Below are 26,506 nucleotides of genomic sequence, written 5' to 3'. Positions count from 1 at the left end.
AGGAGATGCAACGTAAGGATTATAGGTATACCAGAGGGAGAAGAGAAGGAGAAAGGGGCAGAAAGCCTATTCAAAGAAATAATGGCTGAGAACTTCCCAAATCTGGTGAGGGAGATGGATCTTCAGGTGACAGAAGCCAATAGATCTCCAAACTTTATCAATGCAAGAAGACCAACTCCACGGCATATAGTAGTGAAGCTAGCAAAAGTCAACGACAAGGAGAAAATATTAAGGACAGCCAGGCAAAAGAAACTAACCTACAAAGGAACCCCCATCAGGCTATCAGCAGATTTCTCAGCAGAAACTTTACAGGCTAGAAGAGAGTGGAATGATATATTCAAAAATCTGAAGGACAAAAACCTACAGCCGAGAATTCTCTACCCAGCGAAAATATCCTTCAAATACGATGGAGAAATAAAAACTTTCCCAGATAAACAAAAATTAAGGGAGTTCATTGCCACAAAACCTCCTCTTCAGGAAATCCTCAGGAAAACCCTCATTCCTGAAAAATCCAAAAAAGGAAAGGGGCTACAAAACCAAGAGCAGAGGAGATAAGTAGAAGGACAACAACAGAGAGTAGCAGCTCTACATCAGAACAGATTAAACCATGGGACGAGAAACAAAGGAAACTGAAGAAAACCGGAAAACAAGACACAAAATGGTAGTGGTAGGCCCCCACGTCTCAATAATCACTCTAAATGTAAACGGATTGAACTCCCCAATCAAAAGACACAGAGTGGCAGGATGGATCAAAGAACAAGATCCAACAATATGCTGCCTCCAGGAAACACACCTCAGCCCCAAAGACAAACACAGACTCAGAGTGAAGGGATGGAGAACAATACTCCAAGCTAATAATGAACAAAAGAAAGCAGGTGTCGCTATACTAATATCAGACAAGGTAGATTTCAAAGCAAAACAGATAAAGAAAGACAAAGAGGGACAGTATATAATGATAAAAGGGACTCTCCACCAAGAAGACATAACACTTATAAATATATACGCACCCAACACAGGAGCACCAAAATTTGTAAAGCAACTCTTAATAGAACTAAAAGAAGACATCAACAACAATACAATAATAGTAGGGGACCTCAACACACCATTAACACCAATGGACAGAACATCCAGACAGAAAATCAACAAGGAAATAATAGAATTAAATGAAAAATTAGACCAGATGGACTTAATAGATATATATAGAACACTTCATCCAAAAACAGCAGGTTACACATTCTTCTCAAGTGCACATGGAACATTCTCAAGGATTGACCATATTTTGGGAACCAAAGCAAACATCAATAAATACAAGAGAGTTGAAATAATATCAAGCATCTTTTCTGATCATAACGCTATTAAACTAGAAATCAACTACAAGAAAAAAGCAGAGAAAGGTGCAAAAATGTGGAGACTAAACAACACGCTTCTCAACAAACAATGGGTCATTGAAGAAATTAAAGAAGAAATCAAATATTATCTGGAGACAAATCAAAATGAGAACACGACATACCAAATCATTTGGGATGCAGCAAAAGCAGTCCTAAGAGGGAAATTCATCGCAATACAGGCTCACCTCACTAAACAAGAAAAAGCTCACGTAAGCAACCTCAAACGACACCTAACAGAACTAGAAAAAGAAGAACAAACAAGGCCCAGAGTCAGTAGAAGGAGGGAAATAATAAAAATAAGAGCAGAAATAAACGATATTGAAACAAAAAAGACAATAGAAAGGATCAATGAAACAAAGAGTTGGTTCTTCGAAAGAATTAACAAAATTGACAAACCCCTAGCCAGACTCACCAAGAAAAGAAGAGAGAAATCGCAAATTAATAAAATCAGGAATGACAGAGGAGAAATCACAACAGATACCAATGAAATACAAGAGATCATAAGAGAATACTATGAAAAACTATATGCCAACAAATTGAACAACCTGGAAGAAATGGACAAATTCCTAGACTCCTACAATCTCCCCAAACTGAATCAGGAAGAAATGGAGAATCTGAATAGACCAATCACAAGTAAGGAAATAGAAACGGTAATCAAAAACCTCCCCAAAAACAAGAGTCCAGGACCAGACGGCTTCTCTGGAGAATTCTACCAAACATTCAAAGAAGACTTAATACCTATTCTCCTCAAACTGCTCCAGAAAATTGAGAAAGATGGAGAACTCCCTAACACATTCTATGAAGCCAACATCACTCTGATCCCCAAACCTGACAAGGACAACACAAAGAAGGAGAACTACAGGCCGATATCACTGATGAACATAGATGCAAAAATCCTCAACAAAATTTTGGCTAACCGATTACAGCAATACATCAAAAAGATTATACACCATGATCAAGTGGGATTTATACCAGGGACACAGGGATGGTTCAACATCCGCAAGTCAATCAACGTGATACACTACATCAACAAAATGAAAACCAAAAACCACATGATCATCTCAATAGATGCAGAGAAAGCATTCGACAAGATCCAACACCCATTTATGATAAAAACCCTCAGTAAAATGGGTATAGAAGGAAAGTACCTCAACATAATAAAGGCCATATATGATAGACCCACAGCCAACATCATACTCAATGGACAAAAGCTGAAAGCCATCCCTCTGAGGACAGGAACAAGACAAGGGTGCCCACTTTCACCACTCCTATTCAACATAGTTCTGGAGGTGCTGGCCAGAGCAATTCGGCAGGAAAAAGAAATAAAAGGAATCCAAATAGGTTACGAAGAAGTAAAACTCTCGTTGTTTGCAGACGACATGATCTTATACATAGAAAACCCCAAAGAATCCACAGAAAAACTATTAGAAATAATCAACAACTACAGCAAAGTAGCAGGGTATAAAATTAACGTGCATAAATCAGTAGCATTTCTATACACTAACAATAAACTAACAGAAAAAGAACTCAAGAACTCTATCCCATTCACAATCGCAACGAAAAGAATAAAATACCTTGGGATAAACTTAACCAAGGAAGTGAAGGATCTATACAATGAAAACTACAAGACTTTCTTGAAAGAAATAGGCGATGACATAAAGAGATGGAAAAACATTCCTTGCACATGGATTGGAAGAATAAACATAGTTAAAATGTCCATACTACCTAAAGCAATATACAGATTCAATGCTATCCCAATCAGAATCCCAAGAACATTCTTCACAGAAATTGAACAAACAATCCTAAAATTCATATGGGGCAACAAAAGACCGCGAATTGCTAAAGCAATCCTGAGCAAGAAAAACAAAGCTGGCGGAATCACAATCCCCGATTTCAAAACATACTACAAAGCTACAGTGATCAAAACAGCATGGTACTGGTACAAAAACAGGTCCACAGATCAATGGAACAGAATTGAAAGCCCAGAGATAAAACCACACATCTATGGACAGCTAATCTTCGACAAAGGAGCAGAGGGCCTACAATGGAGAAAAGAAAGTCTCTTCAACAAATGGTGCTGGGAAAACTGGACAGCCACATGCAAAAGATTGAAAATTGACCATTCTTTTTCACCACACACCAAAATAAACTCAAAATGGATCAAAGACCTAAGGATTAGGCCTGAGACAATAAGTCTTTTGGAAGAGAATATAGGCAGTACACTCTTTGACATCAGTTTCAAAAGAATCTTTTCGGACACTGTAACTCCTCAGTTGAGGGAAACAATAGAAAGAATAAACAAATGGGACTTCATCAGACTAAAGAGCTTCTTCAAGGCAAGGGAAAACAGGATTGAAACAAAAAAACAGCTCACTAATTGGGAAAAAATATTTACAAGCCACTTATCCGACAAAGGGTTAATCTCCATAATATACAAAGAACTCACACTGCTTAACAACAAAAAAACAAACAACCCGATCAAAAAATGGGCAGAGGACATGAACAGACATTTCTCAAAAGAAGATATGAATATGGCCAATAGACACATGAAAAGATGTTCATCATCGCTAATCATCAGGGAAATGCAAATCAAAACTACACTAAGATATCACCTTACCCCCGTTAGATTGGCAAAAACATCCAAAACCAAGAACGACAAATGTTGGAGAGGTTGTGGAGAAAGAGGAACCCTCATACACTGTTGGTGGGAATGCAAACTGGTACAGCCACTATGGAAAACAGTATGGAGATTTCTCAAAAAGTTAAAAATAGAAATACCCTATGACCCAGCCATCCCATTACTGGGTATCTATCCTAAGAACCTGATATCAGATATCTCAAGAGTCCGTTGCACCCCTATGTTCATCGCAGCATTATTTACAATAGCCAAGACGTGGAACCAGCCTACATGCCCAGAAACTGATGATTGGATAAAGAAGATGTGGTATATATACACAATGGAATACTACTCAGCCATAAAAAAAGACGAAATTGGCCCATTCACAACAATGTGGATGGACCTCGAGGGCATTATGTTAAGCGAAATAAGTCAGTCAGAGAAAGACGAACTCTATATGACTCCACTCATAGGTGGAAATTAGCATATTGAGAAGGAGATCTGATCGGTGGTTACCAGGGAAAAGGGGGGGTGGGGGGAGGGTACGGAGGGGGAAGTGGTGTACCCACAACATGACTAACAAAAATGTACAACTGAAATCTCACAAGGTTGTAATCTATCATAACATTAATAAAAAAAAAAAAAAAAAAAATATTTTCTTTATGGTGAATAATGATTAAATAGAAACAAAATATTTAAAACTCTCCCAACTTTACTGACTTTTAAAATGTGAGGGGCTAGCCCCATGGCCGAGTGGTTAAGTTTGTGCGCTCCGCTCCAGCAGCCCAGGGGTTTCGCCAGTTCAAATCCTGGGCACAGACACGGCACCACTCATCAAGCCATGCTGAGGTGGCATCCCACATGCCACAAGTAGAAGGACCCACCACTAAAAAAAAAATACACAACTGTGTACCGGGGGGCTTTGGGAGAAAAAGGAAAAATAAAATCTTTAAAAAAAAAAATAATAAAATGTGACCCTTATCTGTTAAAAAAAAATGCTGAAAACAAAAGGATAAGACTTTCAAAAACAAAAAAAGTTAGCCATAACTCTCAGTTATTTAACTGCACCCTCTGCTGGCTGTTCAAAGTAATTGTAATTTATTGATAAAGACAGGAAAGGAAAATACAAAAATGAAAACATTTCGTTAAGATAGACAAAGAGTAATTCATTTTCTATCTCTTTATAAAAACAATCTTTTAAAACAAAAAAAACTCTTATATCGCTATATGTTACTATGTCATCTTTAAAAATGCAAAAGTAATTTAGATACAGTTAAATATCTGGTTTTCATCAGTGATGACAGTCACAAACTCTTAAAGTTTCTGTTTACTCTTTGACCTAATGCAGCAATAGCAAGAATTAAACTTATTGCTCACAAAAACAAAGAAAGAAAAATTTACCAACCAACAAAAACGAACTTGAAAACCTCGAGAATAATACTTTCTTTTCTGTAAAATGGGTAGTACCTGACATATCATTTACCTCACAGTGCTTTCAGTATATCAATGGAGATATATACACAAATGCAGACTGCTATATAAGTTATTTTCATTCAAATGTCTGGTGGTAGGCACTATGCTAGACCATGAGGAAACAAAAATAAAGGTATAATTTCTGACCTAGAGGATTATATAGTGGTGGCTCACATTTCACAGCAGGACATTTCAAGAGATAAGTACGTTTTACAGGGCATGAAGTATTATCCTGTAGTATGGTGTATATATATAAAAAATCTCATTTGCCATTAATAAAGTTATTACTCTTTTCTTTCTATAATGCTTTAAATTCTGGGTTTCTGTGAGGTTTTAATCATATAAAATAGCACATGTAGTCTGAAATACAAAAAAGTATCTCATATTATCTAAGGTTCAAGTGAGAGAGAATAAAGAAAAATATGACATTTGGCAGGATAAGCTTTCTTGACCTTAAACGCAACATGAACAAATCTACTTCTACTCAAGTTGCAATGTAAATATTACTCAAATACCTCAGAACTTCTTCTGCTTGCCAAGCCGCATCTTCTTCCTCTTCCCATGCATTGGTATTTTCCTGCCAGGTGTCTAAGTCACCTAATTCAGGCTACGACAAAAAACAAAACAATATCACAATAATAAAGAGCTATCTTTCTCCACTTAGCAGTCACGAAGAGTACCTTTTAAGACATAACTCAGACTATGCCACTCCCCTCTATCTTCTCCACTTCCTTCCCACATCCTATACTAGGCCCAAATGATTTGGCCCCTGGTTTGCCTGGAACTGAGGGGTTTCCCATGACACATGACTTTCAGTATTCAGCCAGTCCTGGGCAAGTGCAGCTTTCTTCCTATTTTATGTTTTAAAGGATACTCCTTTTATATTAACTTTTCTTTTTTTTTTTTGCCTATTTTAGTTTGCAATGAACAAGAATAGAACATTTCTTCTTTCTGTTTCTTTTTCTTTTCAGTAAGAGGAACGGGGTGGGGAGGGAGAGGGGAAAGAGAAGAGATAGACTGGTCCCAGACTGCATTAGAGATGCTTGACTGGCCTACTGAGGAGATGACCTGGAAGCACCCAAGTTTTCAAACTAGCACAGCCATCTTCATTTAAGTATACACAATTTATAGATTTTTTCAGTGGCATTTACTATCTGGGTCTCAGGCAAAAATGACAAATCAGGCAAAATTTACTCTTTATCAGAGTACTTCTACGTTGTGCTTCCTTTTGCCTGTCCTACTTACCTGATACTATCAGGCTGCCACTACCTTCCACTACTCCCCAGGCCAGACCTCTAAAAGTTCACTTCTTCCTTCCACAAACCAGTGAAAATGCTCATTCTGGAATGCTGAGTTAGGGATAGAGGTGATTATCTGCATAAAATAATTGTCACCAATCTGTGAACAGGCTTATTATATTCTCTTTTGAGCACTTACAAGTAAAAATGAAATAATATGTGTTGAGTTTTCTCCTCCCTAACCATAAATATTAATTATACCATCCTCTGTTAAAAAAATTTCTAAGTATTTCTGGTTACTTGCTTAATATAAATTTCTAAAAGTACAATAGCTAAATCAAAGAAAAGAAAGATTTTTAAAGCCACTGAAACAAAATATATGACCCTTTTGAAAAGGTGTACCAATTTATCCTGAGGAGAGCAGTAGGTGGAAGTCGTGTTTCCTTGTATCTTTGCCGATACTGCTAATAGACTTCTTTTCTATCTTTGCTAATTCATTAAGATTTAAAAATGGTGTCTTGTTATTTTACTTTGAATTTCTTTGAAAACTAATAAAATCAAACTTTTCTACGTTATCAAGTTATGTCTATTTCTTATTTGTAAACTTATCCATTTTTCCACTGAGGCATTTCACTTTTAATGTATAAAACATTTAGATACAAACAAAGTCAAACTACTAAGACCATAAAAAAAAAGAGATACTGATTCTTTAGCAGAGATGGGCTTTTAAACAAAAAAGAATAACTAGTAAAGGATAAGACTAATAGATTTGCTACATAAAAACTAAATACATCTGCCCATCAAAAACAGCCAAACCAAATTATTAAAATCAACAAAACTGAAAAATTGTAAAAGTGACAGAAAAACTTAACATCCTTAGTATAAAAAGAGCTATCACAACAGTACAAAGGACAAATTCCTGGAAAAAAAAGAATGTGCAGTTTAAAAGAAGAACCTAATTTGTGGAGTGGGTGGATTTTTGGTGTAGAGAACAAAGTGCAGTAGGTTACCGTTCTCTCCCAGGCAATGCCCCTTTATTTTGTCTGCCTGGGAGAAAAATATGTGGAAACAGCATTGGAGACATTCTCCATCTACCCTATTTACCCCTTCCCAACTCTGTAAGTGGTTATATATTTACAATTAGTTAGGTGGCAAACATTTACTAACTCACTGGGTAGGTTTGAACTACTTTACCAATATGAATCAAAAATATATGAATAAAGTTTAAAATTTAGAAATACAAAGTAAAAAATTAAACATTATGACGCTATGCTATTTTAGAGAAATATCTACGGTGCTATTTATGCTCTCATAGCATCATGAACAAGACATCAAAATTTGTAATATTTACGTGTGTGATCATTTAATATTGTACCTCCCCCACTAGAATGCATCCTTCTTAGGCAAGGACCCTACCTGTTTTGCTACTTTCCACTATATTACTAGCACCTAAAAAGCACCTGGCATTAGTAGGAATATTTGTTGATCAATAAATTAAAAACATAAGTAAACATGGGTCCCCTGGGGAGAGGGGCCTCAGAAGCGCCTGTGCAGTATAGACAAATTGCAGATAGACAGATAGATGTGGTGGTCTAAAACTATGTCTGCAAATTCTTTGACACTTCTTCCTTCAAGAGGTGGAGCTTAATTCCTCTATCCTTGTATATGGGCTGGATTTAGTGACTAGCTTCCAATGAACAAAATAACATGGAGGTGACAATGAGTCACTTATAAGACTAAGCTATAAACAGGCATTCTGGCTTCACCTCTGCACTCTCTCTCTCTCTCTGTCAGGGATCACTTGTTCTGGGAAAGTCAGCTTCCTTAAGTCATAAGGAAACTCAAGCAGCCCTATCAAGAGCTCCATAGCAAGGAACTGAGGCTCCGTGCAACCAACCAGCATTAATTTCCAGGCACGTAAGTGAGCCACCTTTGAAACGAATCCTCCAATCTCAGCTGAGCCTTCAGATGCCTACAGCCCCAGCTAATGACTTGTGTCTGGAAACTCACTAGAAAACCTGAGCCAGAACCACCCAGTTTAGTTACCTCTGGATTCCTGATCCATAGAAACTAAATGATATAAAAAATATTTATCGCTGTTTTAAGCCACTAAGTGTGGGGCTGTTATACAACAATAGATAACTAATATAATCAATGAGTCAATTACTAAGCAATAATTAATCAAACTAAGCATGCTTAGGTTTAGGTCTGGAAAAGGGTTTAGACATTGGTGTTTTGAAAAAAATTCAAAGCTAATTCTGATATGCTTTCAAGGTTGAGAACTACAGCTATATACTTGCCTCACTATTTTTGTTCTTGAAAGTTTGCATTTAAGTCAAACTCATTTTAAGTCGAATCACACTTTAAATGTAGACGTACTCTACTAGGGAAACAATTCCTAACTCACTTAAAAATAACCTGCTATTAGGTTAAATTTTAGTGATACTCTCTTTAAAAATCATATCTTTAAATAACATTTGTCTCTATCTTGTAAATGTACAATGGAACTCTGATCTTAGTATCTTTTATCTTGGTATGAGTACCTTAGTATCTCAGTATGAGTAATTTACAATCTCATGAAAGTATAGGATTGGTGAAACTCCAGATTAACCTATTTCAAACGGCTAAACCTGTTTCACCGTCCCAGAAATAAAAAAACTATGTCCAATTCATTTTGTTTTTTTTCTTCTTTAAAGAAAACAGAAACAAAAACAGACCCCTGCTTAAATACCATTAACATACTTACAGACTGATGAATAAAAGGCATATCTTGTGTAGCTGCTAATCTACTAGAGAAACCTGTGCTACCATCCGGGATGCCAAAATTTAATGGTTCTCTCTTCTTAATAATGATCTGAAAGATTAATTGAAATAGAATTAGAGAAATATTTTACCCATCACTATATGAAAAAGACAAAATAATTAACTGACCAAAGCATTTTTTAATTACTTAAAATATCTTCTACCCTTCTTCTTTCAAAATTTACAAGGTAAAAACTAAAAAAAATAGTCTGTAAATACTATCAAAATTCCCAAGCAATTATTACACAAACCAGTTACATACTAAGAAAACTTGTATTTCACTTAAAAAGTAAGTAAATAAATTCTCATTTTCCTCCTTCTTCCCTACTTCGTCTAGCCCCTCCAAACATAATTAGGAACTTTTAGTCACTGCATTCAATAAGTACATGTATCAAATCCTACCAAAAGTATAACCAGCTCTCTAAGCATGTGGATATCTATGAATGCATTAACTCTTTCAAGCCAGTAGTGTTAGCTTTGTAGCCTAAAAGCATTTCATTCTAATTAATCTATTAAGGTTCTATTGTAATATACTGGGTTCCTACTGAGAGCAGCGATATACTTCCAAAATACAAGGTATTCATCTACTAAGAAACCCACTTAAACTCCTTGAACAATACACAACTTAATGCTTTTCAGCATTGAGACATTTGGACAACTCAACAAAAACAAGTGTGATTACAGAATGTAAACCTTATCAACCTTGAGAATGTAAAAATGTATAGCTGAAACCACCTGAGAGATAGATGGAGACAGAGGATCTCTAGCAGAGAAGTGTGGAATAAATAATGTCCTCATTTTATAAAGTATATTTATAAGAAATATTTTCTATGCTTGATTGAACAAGAAATGGAACTTTGTGTTCTTTTGGAATAGCAGAGTGACTGGTGAGGTAGACTGGAATAATAACATTATAATATCTGAAAGAGGGAGAAGAGGGGTCAGCACGGAATGAAGTAAATCCTCATTCACCATAGTATGAAGTCAGCGGACAATGTCTGTGATTGGTAAATCAAGAATAACAATGTAAGCATATTATATATAGCTATGGTAAAAAGAAAAAACACTAGAAGAAGCCTAAACAGAAAAACTTATGAGTAGCTGCTTCTGGAAAGTAGAACTGGCTATCAAGGGTGATGGGGCAGAAGTCTGTTGCTTTCCATAAATTCTTCTATATTCTTTTTTTGTTTTAATATCTTCTTTGTTTTGGTGAGGAAGATTGGCCCTGAGCTAACATCTGTTGCCAATATTCCTCTTTTTTTTCCCTCCCCAAAGCCCCAGTGCATAATTGTATATCCTAGTTGTAGGTCATTCTATTTCTTCTATGTGGGATGCTGCCATAGCATGGCTTGATGAGTGGTGTGTAGGTCCATGTCCAGGATCCGAACCAGTGAACCCTGGGCTGCTGAAGCAGAATGCATGAACTTAACCACTCGGCCATGGGGCGAGCCCCTTCTATATTCTTTGATTTAAACATTTTTTAAAATGTACATGTACTATTTTGATAAAAAGAAAGGAAAATACTCAGCTATTGTTCTTTTTCCAATAATTCCCTGCAACTTTAGGTAATATTCCACATTCTACTCAAAAGGGATTAAATAAGGAAGGAATGATTAACACAAACCCACAACAATTACTTCCAGTTCTCAGAGCTTTGCATCGGTTTTATAATGGTTACCAACATGGAAACTACTTCTCAGTTTGTAGACAGCACTAAACTGTGAACTCTTTTAAGGTTAGAATTATATCTTATTCACCTTAGTCTCCATAGCAGAGACTGGAGTCTAGAATCTGCTATATAATAGGATTTCAATAAATGCTTAGATATAATTTTAAAAGACTTGGGGGGACAACTTACTAGGGTCTATGTCTAGGTCACTTGAATACATAAACCTCTTTACATGATAGAAAACACAACAAATGGATAATTAGAATAGGTTTTCTAACAATTACTAATTATACTGTCTAATTTTAACTATAGGAATCTGAAAAGCAGTTTAATAGTTTAATCTCTAAACCACAAGTCTTTCAACATACTTTCTGAGTTTTCCTTATAGTCGGTGTCATGTCCTTAAAATAGTCAGGTTCCAGTTGTTCCAAAGCATTTTGTTGTGTTGCCACATTCCCATTCCCTCCTTCAATCTTTACACTTGTGGGTGCATCTTCATCCCAGGAAGTCCACTCTTCAACATCTGTCTAAATTTAATTGATCAATACTGTCAGCCACAAATTAACATCTCATTCATCACTTATTAGAAAAATGGGCTTTAAAAACATAGTTTTTCAAACATTTTTGGTCAACAGGAAAAATATAAATTTTATATCACATACCAAAACTAGGTCATAAGTTTAAAAAAATACCTAATTTTACTATGAGACAGTAAAAAACAAAAAGCAAAACAAAACAAAAGCAAATGCTTTGAAAACTGAACTGACATGAGAACTACAGCCCACAGAAGGAGGACCGGAACTTGCAACCTAAGCCTAACCACGTGGACTGCCTGATAAAGTGAAAAACAATCAACATTCTCAGTAGGATTTAAATTTTATAAGTTTATAAAATTTAAATTTAAATAAGATAGAGTCTCAAACATAATATTCAAAATGTCCATGAAACAGTCTGAAAATATCCAGGCAAACAAAAATCAAGAAATCTCAACCTGTATGTAAAAAGTCAATCAACTGATGCCAACCTCAAAATGATATTAATGTTGGAATTATCTAAGACTTTAAAACAGTTATTATAAAAATGCTCCAATAAGCAATAACAAACACTCTTAAAACCAATGGGAAAAAAACAGAAAATCTTGGCAAAGGAATAGAAAAGAAAATGAAGAACCAAATAAAAATTTTAGAATAAGAAAATATAACAACAACAAAAATCCTGACCATCACTATGAAATTAATTTCATGACCTACTAATGGTCTGCAATACAGTTTGAAAAATATGGCTCAGGAACACTTATTCAACCTTTTAAAAAAATTACCTGTTTAGGAACTGATGAATAATCAACTGTAGTTGGCAAAGTTATTTGGTCTCCACTTAATTTCCGTCCTCTGCCAGACCTAAAACAAAAATGAAATAATTTATTTCAAGAAGTACCAAAACAAGCATGGGTAAAAACACAATAGACAGTAACTTAAGGCGTAGAACAATTTTTCAATTTTAGAATTATTTATTTTAATAATTAAAAGTTGCTCATTAAGATATGAAAAGGCATGTATCAGATATCTTTTACATGTTTTTAAAATCTTGCACAGGACAACATAATTGCTTTTTGGTTTAGGGCTCAGAATTATAGACAAATTTAGGAGGAATATAAAGCCAAAACCAAAAACGCAAAGTGGCTTCAAACCACGATCCTTAGAGTACTGTGAGTTCTGCAGGCAAAGCTCAGAGACAGCTGTTCCGTTTTAACCAGGGTGCCTTAGCTTTTGTTTATTTTACATATTTGGTTTCTTGGTAAGATAACCTATTAAACTGAAAAAGTCTGAAAATCACTGGGTTGAACTGTAACTCATAAAGTTTTAGGATTAGTAGGAAAAGCACTGTATTAAACAAGATAGGTATTATAACTCAGTTTTTAAGAGCATGTGCTATGGGAATCTATGTAGACTATGTTGTTCAATGTTACTTCTACTAATTATGAGTCTAGTTAGAATTACCTAACTTTTCAGCCTCAATATCCTCATCTGTAAAATCCAGGTACTGAAACCTACTTTTACAAAGTTGTTGGGAGGATTTACTTAAGTGACATATTTAACACAGCTAGATACTAGACAGTGCCTGCTTTATCATAATGCGTTAAAAAAATGGTAGCTATTTTAAATGATTTAGTTACTTGCTTCACTTCAAATAATTTATAAAGCATCTACTTAGAGCTAACTGGTAAAGTCAGCTATTTTTATTACAAGATTAGAAATCATACTTTATTTGCTGAAAGTATGAATAAAAAAGTAGTATAGTCTAGGACTAAATTTATGATGTAAACCTGGTATTTTAGCACATATGATCTAGGTTCCTTCTAACACTTAAGAAAAGCTTATTCTAACCAAGGGTCAGTTTCCTTTAAAACTGAACATACAATCAATCCTAAATATATTTACATTGACAAAAGAAATTTATGTGACAAGAGAATTGTCCTGAATATTTTTTAAATCAAATGTAATTTCCTATATTAAAAATAATCTATATTCAACAGAAGTTTTAGAAAATACAGATGCAAAGAGAAAAACATCTATAATTTATCACCACTGTTAACAAAACTACTTCTTTTAACCTCCAGCCTTCTAGCAATTAACATCCATTCTTATCCTGCTTTAACTAATGAATTTCTAGCTATTCCTCCTCACGCTTTGATGATTTGAGCATTTAGTTCACCATTTTTCCTACTTCCCAAATCCTGTCCTCTTCCTAGGTGATTTCAACAATCCCCTAAACTTTTCAATTCTTTCTTGACCTCCCATCCTCCAGTGATCATTTCCACTCTATTTCATCCACTCATTCCCATTGCCATACCCGGGACCTTTTTGTAAAAACATTCCAGGTCACTTTACTTCTAACAAGAAATTCAATGCTACTTAATCCTCAGAGTTTCAGCAGCTATAAAATGGCCATTTAGCAAGAGAATATACTTCCTAGTCTCCCTTGCCGCTAAGTGGCCATATGCTAAGTGGCTAAGCTCTGGACAGCAGGCTGTGAACAGACTTATGTGCAACTTCTAAATCATGTCCATCAAAATAGAGAGCTGACGGCCCTCTACTTCCTTTGTACCCTACCCTACTCTCAGTGTGTCAGTACCTTTTTCACAATACTTCTAGGCCAAAAGAAATGACAGTTCCATTGATTAGGCAGAAACAATTTAATACTCATGTATGTCCTAACTGCTTAGTAGCCATTGGAAAATAACACATATAAATTTAAATAAAAATATTTCGATCTCATTCTTAAATAACCACAAGTACTTACTAATGGAATGTGTGTGCCTGTTGGACACTGCATGGTTTGTTAAGCCTTGGAATCAGACTGGATACCACCACCCTCATTTTCTGTTTCATGTTAATTTTAGTTCAGTACTAGCTTTTAATTACAACCTAAAATCCTAGCTTTGCAAAGATAGGTCACCAAAAATACAAGTAAACAAAACTTCTCTCAAACATTCAAGAACATCATCAAAAGTAATGCTGCAGGATCTAATGTTGCAAATGTGAACTACCTTGTGCCAGAAGTGTGTGCAGCCATTAACAGATGTTGACTGTCACACTCACTGTGTTTTGCTGAAAAAGTTTAAATATCCTATAGCACTGCTGTGATTTAATGGGAAGCCCTGAAGTGCTTTAGGACACAGTTTAGGAACTACAGCTCTAGGGTATGGTACTGTGACAAAATAGAAAGAATCTGAGTCTCTGAACGACTGACTGAAGCAGAATGAGTCACCTGCCCTGGACTACCTGCGCAGTCTGGGATATCATTTACGAGACCAAAAAAAACTATTTTGTTTGGGGTTTCTCTGTCAAAGTTTTTTTAAATGTAAAAATAGCATTCATATTGCAGTATATAAAGAAACATCTATGCCTAATTCCACTTAACCATTTTAAAACATTCTGATAATGAAACAATTATGTACATAAAAACCGTCCGATGATTATAAGAATGAAAGTTGGTCTGCTTATTTCTGAGATTCTGTAGTACTAAGAATGTCATTTCAGTGCAAGATGTAAGAATCTGAAAGAATGAAAAGAATTAAACCTCTACTTTCTAGATCTGAAGTAGAGAAAAGAATATTTAAAAATACTAGAGATTAACGAATGAATACTGCAAAAAAGATAGTTAGCTTATAACACAGTCTATCCTGCCCTTTTCTAGTTCTGAAGGTCTCCGAAACCAGCAAGAAGATAAACAGGTCAACTTGACCGTAAAATTTGTTTACCTGCATATTAATCTCTTTAGGAATGAGAATACTGTTGCTAGGCAGGTACAAACTTTAAATAACCGAAACTGTGTGATAGCCATGGTGGGAATCAAAACCTGTGGAAAAAGCACAAAAATAAATGCATTAAACTGATTTCAGAAGCTATGCTCCCTTTCTGAAATCAAGGCGAAAAGTCCTACTATGAGCTCTAAGTCAGACATATTTTTTACTTTTCTTTAGAAACCACAATATAACACAGTACATTATAAAATTAAAGTATAAATCATATTGACAATTCAAGAAAGTAAGTTTTTGAAGAGTTTTCAACAATTGAGAGAAAAAAACTTTTTGAAATACTCTGAGTGGTTTTTAAAAATAATTCTATTTAAATTATCTATACACAATTTATTTATTATTTTCTACTAAAAAATCAAAAAAGTATAAAACAGCATTTATTCAGTTTTTGTACCCTTTGAAGTCTGAACTATATGAATTTACATTCAATAGTACTATTCAAAATATTTTTAAACATTTTTAACTTTACGACAGATACATTTTATTATACCCATTTTACCGATGAGGACATTGAATTGAGAAGTCAAATAACTTGCCCAAAATCACATAGCTAATAAGTTGGAAGTAACCATAGAGATCATCTAGTCCAGTGGTTCACATATCTGGGGATTCTTTAAAGAAATAATGATACCTGGGCTTATCCCTAGTAAATTAATTAACATCCTCTGAGGGGCAGGGTCCAGTTATAGCTAATAAGAGAACAAAGGAGATAAAAAATACTCAATAGGAAAGGCAGCAGAAAAGAAGATAATGGGGAACAAATAAAGATGGGAGAAGTCAAAAACAAAAAGCGATAATAGACTTAAACCTAACCATATCAATAATCTCATTAAATGAAAATTGTCTAACATCCCAATTAAAAGGCAGAAGTTGTTGGATTGGATAAAAAAGGAAGACCTCACTACATGCTGCTTAAATGTACTTTAAATATAGAAACACAAGTAAAAGGATGGGGCCGGCCCATGGCCAAGTGGTTAAGTTCGTGTGCTCCACTTTGGCGGCCCAGGGATTCACTGGTTTGGATACTGGGCACAGACATGGCATCACTCATCAGGCCATGTTGAGGCGGCGTCCCACATAGCATCACCAGAAGGACCTACAACTAGAATATACAACTATGTACTGGGGGGCTTTGGGGAGGAGAAAAAGAAGAAAAAACAAAAGAAGATTGGAAACAGATGTTAGCTCAGGTGGCAATCTTTAAAAAAAAAAAAAGTAAAAGGATGGGGGTAATATACCATACTAACACTAACCAAAAGAAAGTTGAAGTGACTATTTCAATGTCAGAGAGCAGACTTCAGAAAAATACTATTAGCAGGTATAAAAGTGGTCATTTCATAATGATAAAAGGGTCAGTTAACCACAAGCACATAACAATCTAAAACATATATGTCCCTAATAACAGAATTATGCTGATATCATAAACGAGAGAGGTCACATCACTAGAGTCTACAGATATTAAAAAGATAGTGAGGAAATATTACAAGCAACTTTAATGCCTATATTTGACAAATGAGATAAAATGGACAAATTCCTTGAAAGAAACAAGTTATCAAAGAAACAGATACCCTGAAAATCTCTATCTCTATTAAATAAATTGAATTTGTAGGCCAAGATGGCTTTCACTGGTGAATTCTACCAAACACTTAAGGAAGAAGTAATACCAATTCTGTATAAATTGCCAGAAAACTGAAGAGGAGGGAATATTTCCCAAATCATTCTTTCTTTTTTTGCTGAGCAATATTGTCCTGAGCTAACATCTGCTGTCAATCTTCCTCTTTTATTGCTTAAGGAAGATTAGCCCTGAGCCAACATCTGTGCTAATCTTCCTCTATTTTATATGTGAGTTGCCGCTTGATGAGTGGAGTAGGTCTGCATCCAGAAGCTGAACCTGTGAAACCAGGCCACCGAAGAGGAGTGCACCGAACTTAACCACTACAGCACAGGGTGAGCCCCTCCCAACTCATTCTTTGTGGGCAGCATTACACTGATACTAATCTAGATCAAAGACATTACCAGAAAACTAGAGACCAGTGTACTATGAACATAGACACAAAGCTCATTAACAAAATATTAGTAAATTGAAATCCACAAAATATAAAAGGATAATAGATCAGACCAAGTGGGGCTTAGCCCAGGAATGTAGGGTTGGTTTGATGCTTGAAAATCAAATCTAATTCACCACAGTAACAAACTGAAAAAGAAAAACTCTATACTCATCTCAGTAGAAACAGAAAAAGCATTGACAAAACTCAACATCCATTCTGGATAAAAACTCACAACCAACCAGGAATAGAAGGGAACTTTCTCAACCTAATCAAGGACATCTCTGAAAAACTTATATTAACATGAGACTTAATGGTGAAAAATTGAACACTTCCTATGTAAGATTATGAACAACACAAGCACATGTGCTTTCACCACTTCTATTCAGCATTGTAGTGGAGGTTCTGGCCAGTGCAATTAAGCAAGAAAAGGAGATAAAAGGCATCCAGATTGAAAAACAAGAAGTAAAACTGTGTTTGTGTATGTAGAAAATTCAACAGAATCTACCATCACCTGTAATTTTATATGTTAGCAATAAACAATCACAAATTGAAATTTTAAACACATTTATAAGAGCACAAAAAATATGAAATACTTAGGGGCAAATCTTGAAAGACGTCTATACTGAAAACTTTAAAACCCTACTGAGAGAAATTTAAAAGACCTGAATTAACTTAAAAAGATCTTTCAGAGCTCAAAGACTCAATGTTTTACAATATTGTCTCCCTAAATTGAACTATACATTCAGTGTAATCGCAATCAAAATCTCAGCAGGCTTTTTTCTCTAAAACTTGACAAGCTAATTCTAAAATTCATATGGAAATGCAAGGACCTATAGTAGCCAAAATAACACTGAAAAAGAACAAAGTAGAAAGGTTAACACTACCTGACTTCAAGACTTGTTACAAAGCTACAGTAAGCAAAATGGCATAGTATTGGAGTCAAGATTGACAAATAGATCAATGGAACAGAATGGAAGGTACAGAAACAGACCCACATATATATGGACAACTGAAATTTGAGGAAGATGTGAAGGCAGTTAAGAGGAGAAGGATGGTGTTCTTGGCAAACAGCACTGGAAAAACTGGGTCTCTATATGCAAAAACAAACAAATGAAATTCTTTAATCTATATCTCACACCATTTATGAAAAGTACTCAAAATGGATCACAGATCTAAATATAAAACCTAAAATTACAAAACTTCTAGGGAAAAAAAAGGGACAAAAATCTTTGTGAGCTGGGTCCAGCAAAGATTTTCGCATATGACACTAAAAGTGCAATCAATAAGAAAAACTGATAAATTGGGCTTCATCAAAAGTAAACTCTTCTACAATTCAGAAACACTCTTAAGAGAATGGAAAGACAAGCCATAGATTGGAAAAATCTCTGCAAAGCATATACCTAATAAAGGACTTTTATCTAGAATCTATAAGAACCTTTCAATACTCAGTGAGAAACCAAATAACCCAATTAAAAAATGGGCAAAAGCTGTGAATAGACACTTTACCAAAGAAGATATACAATGGTAAATAAGTAAATGAAATGATGGTCAACATCATTAATCATCAGAGAAATGTAAATTAAAACCACAGTAAAAACCATTAGTACACAATTAGAATGGCTCAAATTAAATATAATCACCACACCAAGTACTGGGGAGAATATGGGGCAACCATAATTCTCCTACAATGGTAGTGGGAGTGCAAAACGGTACACCAATTTTGGAAAATAGTTGGTAGTTTCTGACAAAGTTAAACAAAATGTACCATATGACCCAGCCATTCTACTCCTAGGAATTTACCCAAGATAAATGAAAGCATATAACCCTAAAAAAAACTTGCTGTACTTATACAGTACCTTTATTTTCAATAGCTCCAAACTGGAAACTACCCAAATATACACATACAAATTGTGGTGTATACATACAATAGAGTCCCACTCAGCAATAAAAAGGAATGAACTACTACTCCAAGCAATAACGTTGACATACCTCAAAATAATTACGCTGAATGAAAGAAGCCAGACAAAAAAGAACAGACTATATGATCCCATCTATTTAAAAAAACTCTAGAAAATACAAACAAATCTATAGTGACAGAAAGTAGATCAGTGGTGCTTTGAGATGGGGCAAGGAAGGATGGGAAGGATGGACTACAAAGGGGCATGAGTAAATGAGTAAACTTTTACAAGTAATGGATATACTTACTATTTTGATTGTGCTAATGGCTTCACAGGTGTGTATATATTCATCAAAATAGATCAAATTGTACATCTTAAATATGTGCAGTTTATTGTATGTCAATTCTAGCTCAAAAATCTATTGAAAACAATCTATGCTAATAAGACTTTTTTTAACAATATTATCTCACTTAGGAAAGTTTTCAGATTCTGGTTAGAATCTTAAAAGAAGTCATTAATACTATCATCTTGTATTGATTACTTGTAACTCTTTCTGCAGAGCCAACTTCCATTAGGAAACTAGGTCAATTAGTGACAAGAAACATATTACAGAATTTCTCTAGGAACAGAGTTCTGAGTTCTTAACAGCATTTCAATATGCTACAACAGTTAACTCTTAGTATATACCCAGCATTCTTCTTAGTGCTTTACATGTAATAACTCATTTAATGCTCACAACAACCCTATGAAACACTTGAGGCAAATACTATTTTATCCCTATGTCAGATAGGGAAACCCAAAGACACATAGCTGGTAAGTTACAGAACTGGGATTCGAACCCAGGGAGTTTGGTTCTAGCGTTCGAGTCCTGAAAGATCACACTCATACTGCCCCCTATGATTAAATCAGAAGATATGCTTCTATATACAAGAAATACTAATGAATTGGAAACTACTTAAAGCCACGGCAACCACAAGATAAAAAAATTCTCAAAAATGGTGACACAGGTATTATTTTGCTAGCCTTTTAAACATGGTCATTATTTACAAATGTTTCTTCATACATTTTAGTCACCTATACCATAATACGTACTGCACATATTATCCTAACAATCACTAATTAAAAAATTTCTTAAAATGAGTTTTGGCACAAGTTAAAATTAAATATATTAAGTAACCAGGGGCCAGCCCCGTGGTGGAGTGGTTAAGTTCATGCACTCCGCTTCGGCGGCCCGGGGTTTTGCTGGTTTAGATCCTGGGCGCGGACATGGCACCGCTCATCAGGCCACCCTGAGGCAGCATCTCACATGCCACGACCAGAAGAACCTACAACTAGAATATACAACTATGTACTGGGGGGCTTTGGGGAGAGGAAAAAAAAAAAGGAAGAATGGCAACAGATGTTAGCTCAGGTGCCAATATTTATAAATTAATTAATTAATAATAAATAAATAGCAAGTAACCACGAATTTCCCCATTCATAATCTCAAAATAAATATAAAAGAGGGCAAAGGAAAATAAAATTTGTTAATCCATGAGAGATGGTCATTCTTCCACTGTAGAGAGGCAGAGCAGATCACACGTTCAGTCAAGTCACAAGAAAGTACAGGCATATACACACGCCCACACACAGGAACGATGTTTCGAACAATGGAATTTCAGGTTTTACCTTTTCCTTGCCATTTATTTGTCAGAGGAGGAAAATTACTGAGTAAGCATTTAGAATCATATGACTCATAGGTTGGAGTCATTTGAATATATCAGTATATCATCCAATTTAATTTTCTCAACCAACAAACTAAGATACACTGAAGTTAACTCTTCTGCTCAAGGCCAGGCAACAAGCTAATAACAAAATTACAACTAAAACTCATCATGGCCTCCCAGTGGTGGAAGCAATCATCACAGTTGGTTAACACCAATATTTGGAGTAGAGTGATTCCATAAAACAAAAAGAGAAAACATGATCTGATACACACTTTTTTCCAAAATAAAAAAGCACAAACAGTATATTTGGACTTCAGTTCTAAACATATTTACTTAAAAGTAGAGAAACCTAACTTAAGCAATAACTATTATGGAACCAAATTAAAGGGACAGCTGTGTGTTCCTTCTATTCGAAATTGAAATGCTGACTTTTTAAAAATTATCTTATATGTGTATAAAGATAAGCACTAAAATTTATAAATATAACATAAAGATTAAACCTTCCTGGAAAAATACACCATCCCTGTACTAACAGCATGCTATTTTAGAATGTATTTCACATGGATTAAACCAGACAGCACTCTGTTTTGTCTGTAATTTCCAGATATGAGAATAACCTCCTAAAGTCTTGAAAACAGTATGTAATAATTTTCTCAACTAGTAAAATATTACATTAACTTAAAAACTGTATAGTAAAAAGCAGTGGGCACCTCCGATGGGGGACGGTACAGAAGCATGAGGGAACTAAGATCTATATACCAATCTGAGTGGTAGCAACACCAGCTTACTTTACTGTATATACTGTTTGTATGTTACACTTTAATATAAAAGTTCAAAATAAAAGTCAAATAAAAATAAAAACAAAACAAAACCAGAAAGCAAGGAAAAAATAGTTAACTCTTACGGTACCTGATCCTAACTGCTCTGTAGAGCCACTACTGCCCGTCCGTTCTAAAGAAGGGCAAAGCACAGAGCTAGCCCTTCCTGTTTCTACAGTTAGAAAGGAATAAAGGGCAAGTAGACTCCACAGTAACAGAGTTCCAAAGGGCTTCCTCAGCAATGCTCACGCATCTTCACACAACTGGAGGTGGTATCTCCACATGAGCGTAACGATTTCCTGAATGCCTCTGCCTGGAGCTGGCCCACTAACTGAGAGGATGGAAAGAAGAGTGACTTTAAGAGAAAATGAACCAAGATAAAATTAAGAATTTTGCTGTTCAAGTAACTTGAATACTTCTGTCAAAAACATCCCCAATCAGTGGTTTACTAGGGTTCAAAAAATGCAACAATTTTGACTCCTCTCTTCTCTTATCCCCTTACATTCAAACTGCCAAAAAGACTTCATTCCATTTCCTAATACTGCCCATATTCTTCCCCATTTCCACTACATTCTCCCTAGCTTGTTGGACTACTGTAAAGTATTCCTAACTCCAGTATTTTTCTCTTACTCTACTCATATTTTCCATCTTGCACTACCGTTCTTTCTATGTACCTAATCTGTCCTGCACAATCCTTCTCCAGAGGATCTTACCGATCTAGTACCTCCAAAATAAGAGCTGAAAGAAAGGTTTGATTGCTTCATTATGAGAATGATCTAAATAATTTAAATGATGAATAAAAGCCTCATTTTAAGCTAAGTGGTCAAAAATAAAACTCTCAACCAAAAAAAAGTAAACTTTCCTAAATGAAAATTTAGCCTAAATTTTCAGAAACCTTATAAGCCAAAAAAGATGGCTAGAAAAGAGACTGTAGAGCATGTGGCACTTGAGGGAAAAGGGAACAGAAGCGAGGAGATACTCTATCAGGATGTTCTGAAGGGAGAAGATACGTAATATTTAAGGCCTGGGGAGAGGAGTGGGTCTCAGGAAACACACGAATGAAGAGTGGAGAATAAATTTCATATAGAGGCGTGGTAAGGAGGATCATCATCTGGCTACAAATACTGTTGTGTCATTGTTCAATAAGCATTCATCAACTTGAATGACTTCAATGGTAACTGAAAATAAAATTTAAAGTTTAGTTCCAACAGAAAAAGGGAAAGTGGGACTATTATTGACAAGGGAATAGAATTCTCTCCTTGGCAGTTAAGAGTATCCTCATTCTGTGGAAAATTCGCTTTTGTGACTAACAAAAGAAAGGAACTAACATTCATTGACCATCGACTACGTGCTAAGTACTATCTAAATATTATCTCACATAATCCATAAAACCATCTTATGAGATAGATATTGTTGTTCTCATTTCATAGAATTGAAGCAGAGAGAGTAGGCACATGTTTCCATGCTTCCACACCCAATGACTTAGACTCCATTTAATTCAAGGTCTATTTAATTCAAAATTCAAGAGAACCTCACTAACAATAAACACTCTTAGCAATTCAGTGATGATGTTATAATTTCCAAGATAAATTTCCCAACCAGTTGTACTGAAATGTAGAAAACGCAATCAGGTTAACTATCAACCAACACTTTCGATTTTATCAACTACATTCATCTGCAGGCAGAAATATTCTTTGGAACCTGTATTTAATTAATGTGCCAATCCAATTCAATGAATATATGTATTTAGCACCTACTACGCAACAGATACTACTATGAGTGATGGGAAATACTACCGACCCAGTAAAGAGAAACCGGTGTTCACTGCTCAATTGTCACAAGCTAGCAACAATGCAGGGGGGGGGGGGCTAAGGAGGCAGGGCCCCTAACAGTCTTGCTCAGTTTGGTATTTCTAGGTCTTAGCCAATGCCAAGCACACAGCAGGTACTCAAAAATTTGTTGAATGAAGGAAAATTAACATTCCCTGAACAATATGTTCAAGACACAATTCTAGACAATGTATGTCCTATCGTCTCAGTGAAATCCTAAGGACAAACAAAAGAGGTTAAGTTTTATTATTCCCATTTAACAGATGAGGCTGACAAAGAAGCTCAGACCCACTCACCTGGGGTTTAAACAGACTGACCCCAAAGCCCAGGCTCTCCCCACACCATATCCCATTTGAGAAACCTTCTTTTAAATTTTATACTCTGCCTCAGCTTGATTTTTTAAACGCCCTTTAGATCACGAATTTGCTAAGTATACATCTTAAGTGAGCCTGCACTTCGGTTGCTTTAAACCACTTTCTAGAACTGAGAAATGCTACTATAAGCTAATTTTAAAATTAAAATTTCCTTTAAAATAGGAAAATACACAAACTTGAAATATAGCAGAATAAGATACAGAACCACGAAGGAACCTATCCTCAGGGCTTTTGGCGAAATGACACCTCTAGGAAATCAACAGGAATGACAGCTCGGCTATGTCACGTGAAAAAGATTCACCTACAATTTTAAAAAAGAAGGCTGCATTAGAAACGGAAAGAGTAAACCTATCTTTCCTCCTTGTAATTCCATGTAAACTGCTGGCGAGACCTTTCAGTAGAGTCACTACATGCCAACTTGTTAAACAAGGCAAGCCAAAACTACGCTGGTACACACTAAACAAGTCATCAACTGCTGGATTTCTGAAACTGTAGTTTTGAATGTTTTTAATACCAAAATTTAAAAAGACCATATGGTCTAGCACAGTACAGAATATCCTCAAATAAAGTTTGTCACTCTCTGAAGTATGTTAAGGAACATCACAAGGCTCCAAAAATAAAATTTACCTGAACTCACTCACATTTGAGAAACCAAAGTTCGGCAGCGGTCAGAGAAGGGGAACTAGAAGTAGAACCAGAAGCGGATGGTGATGGCGGGTGGTGAAGTCGAACCCTGCACAACCTCTGGCAACTCAAAGTCAGGCCCTCCAACATGTGACACCGCTGACGCTTACAAAGGGGGAGGAAGGTCTCCGGGACGACCCCAAAGCAGAAAGTTTCATAACTAAAATGCTTAAACTTCAGATTACCCACCTGAAATTAGCTGATGAAAACAAAATCATACCCACTGTACAGATGAGACAAACGACCCGAGCGTCGTCGGGTTACACAACGCAACGCCCTGCGCACGGCGGCGGGGGCCACGCTCTAACCGGCTGAAGCGGGGGCCGGGCGGGCTGGGACGGGCAATTTGGAAAAATAAGCCTGGGAAGGAGCGAGGCCTGGAGAGGAAGGGCAGGAAGGACGGGCAAATTTCCCCACGGAGGGCCGACTGGGGGACTCGGGGGTGTCCGGGCCGGCGCCCCACAGGCCGGTGCCCCACGCGTGAGCGCGGCATGGCGAGGGCTATCAGCTAGGGCCGCTCCCCGTCGCAGCTCCTTCACCCCAGGGGTCACCCTGACCCGGAAACAGTACCCCAGAGGGGCAGTCGGCCGTGGGAGGAAACCCGGTGGAGGGGCGAAAGGGAAGGTGGGAGGGCGGGAAGTGCGGGGCGAAGAGCAGAGCTGACCAGGGAAGGGCAGATGACACCCCCAAGGCCCAGGTTGGGATCAGGGCAGGGGTGGAGGTCGGGGAAAGAAGCCCCTCGCGGGCGCGCGCGAGCCGCACACACTCACCTGCCCCTCCCCCTCCCCGCCCGCCCGGCGGAGGCTCCGAGCTGCCGCGAGCCGCGCGCGCACACACGGCGCGCGCACGCGCGCTGCCGGTCGCTTCCTCGAGCTCGCGCTCCGCCCGTTCAGTCCCAGCCCCGCTCATTCAAAGCCGGGCGCGCGCTCCGTCGCAGCCGCCGTTGCCGTCGCGCAGCTGCCATGGCCGCCCCCTCCTCGGGAAACCCTCCCCCAGCCCCTCCCTCTTCGCCCTCCTTGAAGGAGGTTCTCGGCTGTCTCCAGGCCCTCACTTCCGCACCCGCCCCAGGTCCTGTCTGGCCCAATAGGAGAGAGGCTGCGGGTCCGGCGTCCGGACTGGGAGCCAATGAGCGCCGGGGGGCGGGGCGACGGCGACAGGCGCGGCTATGGCCGAGGCTCCCAGTTGGGGGATTTTTGTGATCGTTTTTGGCTGCACCGTTTCAGGCTGTTCCATCGCAGAGCGCCCGGGCTCGTTCCGTGTTGCCCTCCTTTCTGCACAGAGTACCTCCGGTCCAATCATGCCCCCTCTCGTTCTACCCACAGAATCCCCGTACCGTTTGGGAGCAAGGCAAAGCAGTGTTTCGATTGCAAAAAATGAGGGAACTCCGGCTGTCCCAGGATGATTTGGATGTGCGTAGGCCAAATCTCACATCATTCTGCCACCTTCGGGATGCGAAACGTTGAGTTTAATTCAGGACTTAGTGTTCTCCACCTAATTTTTTTTTAATCAAATTTCCTTTAACCAGAAGTTAAAAAGTGTCATTTTACCTTGCCCTTTCCTCGCTTGCAGCGCAGGCTAGGCATTCTCCCAAACTAAGGTGTTCGTTCTTTCTATGGTTCTCTCTTTGAAGCCTGATTCTTTTTT

General features: G+C 37.0%; 1 protein-coding gene across 8 annotated transcripts in view; it reads right to left on the bottom strand.

The window, feature by feature from the left end:
* The window catches only part of EBAG9 (estrogen receptor binding site associated antigen 9), a 31,764-nt gene extending 5,820 nt beyond the window's left edge, over positions 1 to 25,944 (bottom strand). Inside the window, exons 1-7 of one of the 8 annotated variants that reach the window (XM_070630861.1) lie at positions 25,633 to 25,903; positions 22,067 to 22,306; positions 15,449 to 15,546; positions 12,506 to 12,584; positions 11,556 to 11,714; positions 9,463 to 9,570; positions 5,994 to 6,085 (exon numbers count right to left, since the gene is read on the bottom strand). In XM_070630861.1, the coding sequence (XP_070486962.1) occupies positions 5,994 to 6,085; positions 9,463 to 9,570; positions 11,556 to 11,714; positions 12,506 to 12,584; positions 15,449 to 15,531 (521 nt within the window). In that variant the 5' untranslated portion in view covers positions 15,532 to 15,546; positions 22,067 to 22,306; positions 25,633 to 25,903. Of the gene's footprint in view, positions 1 to 5,993; positions 6,086 to 9,462; positions 9,571 to 11,555; positions 11,715 to 12,505; positions 12,585 to 15,448; positions 15,547 to 22,066; positions 22,307 to 24,805 lie in introns of all 8 variants that reach the window. The other 7 variants (XM_070630863.1, XM_070630864.1, XM_070630862.1 and 4 more) reach the window with 7 other exon arrangements.
* Between the last annotated feature and the right edge of the window lie 562 nt (positions 25,945 to 26,506).

This window comes from Equus przewalskii, chromosome 8, assembly GCF_037783145.1.
Source record: "Equus przewalskii isolate Varuska chromosome 8, EquPr2, whole genome shotgun sequence".
Classification (NCBI taxonomy): Eukaryota; Metazoa; Chordata; class Mammalia; order Perissodactyla; family Equidae; genus Equus; species Equus przewalskii.
This window is presented reverse-complemented; position numbering and strand designations above follow the sequence as displayed.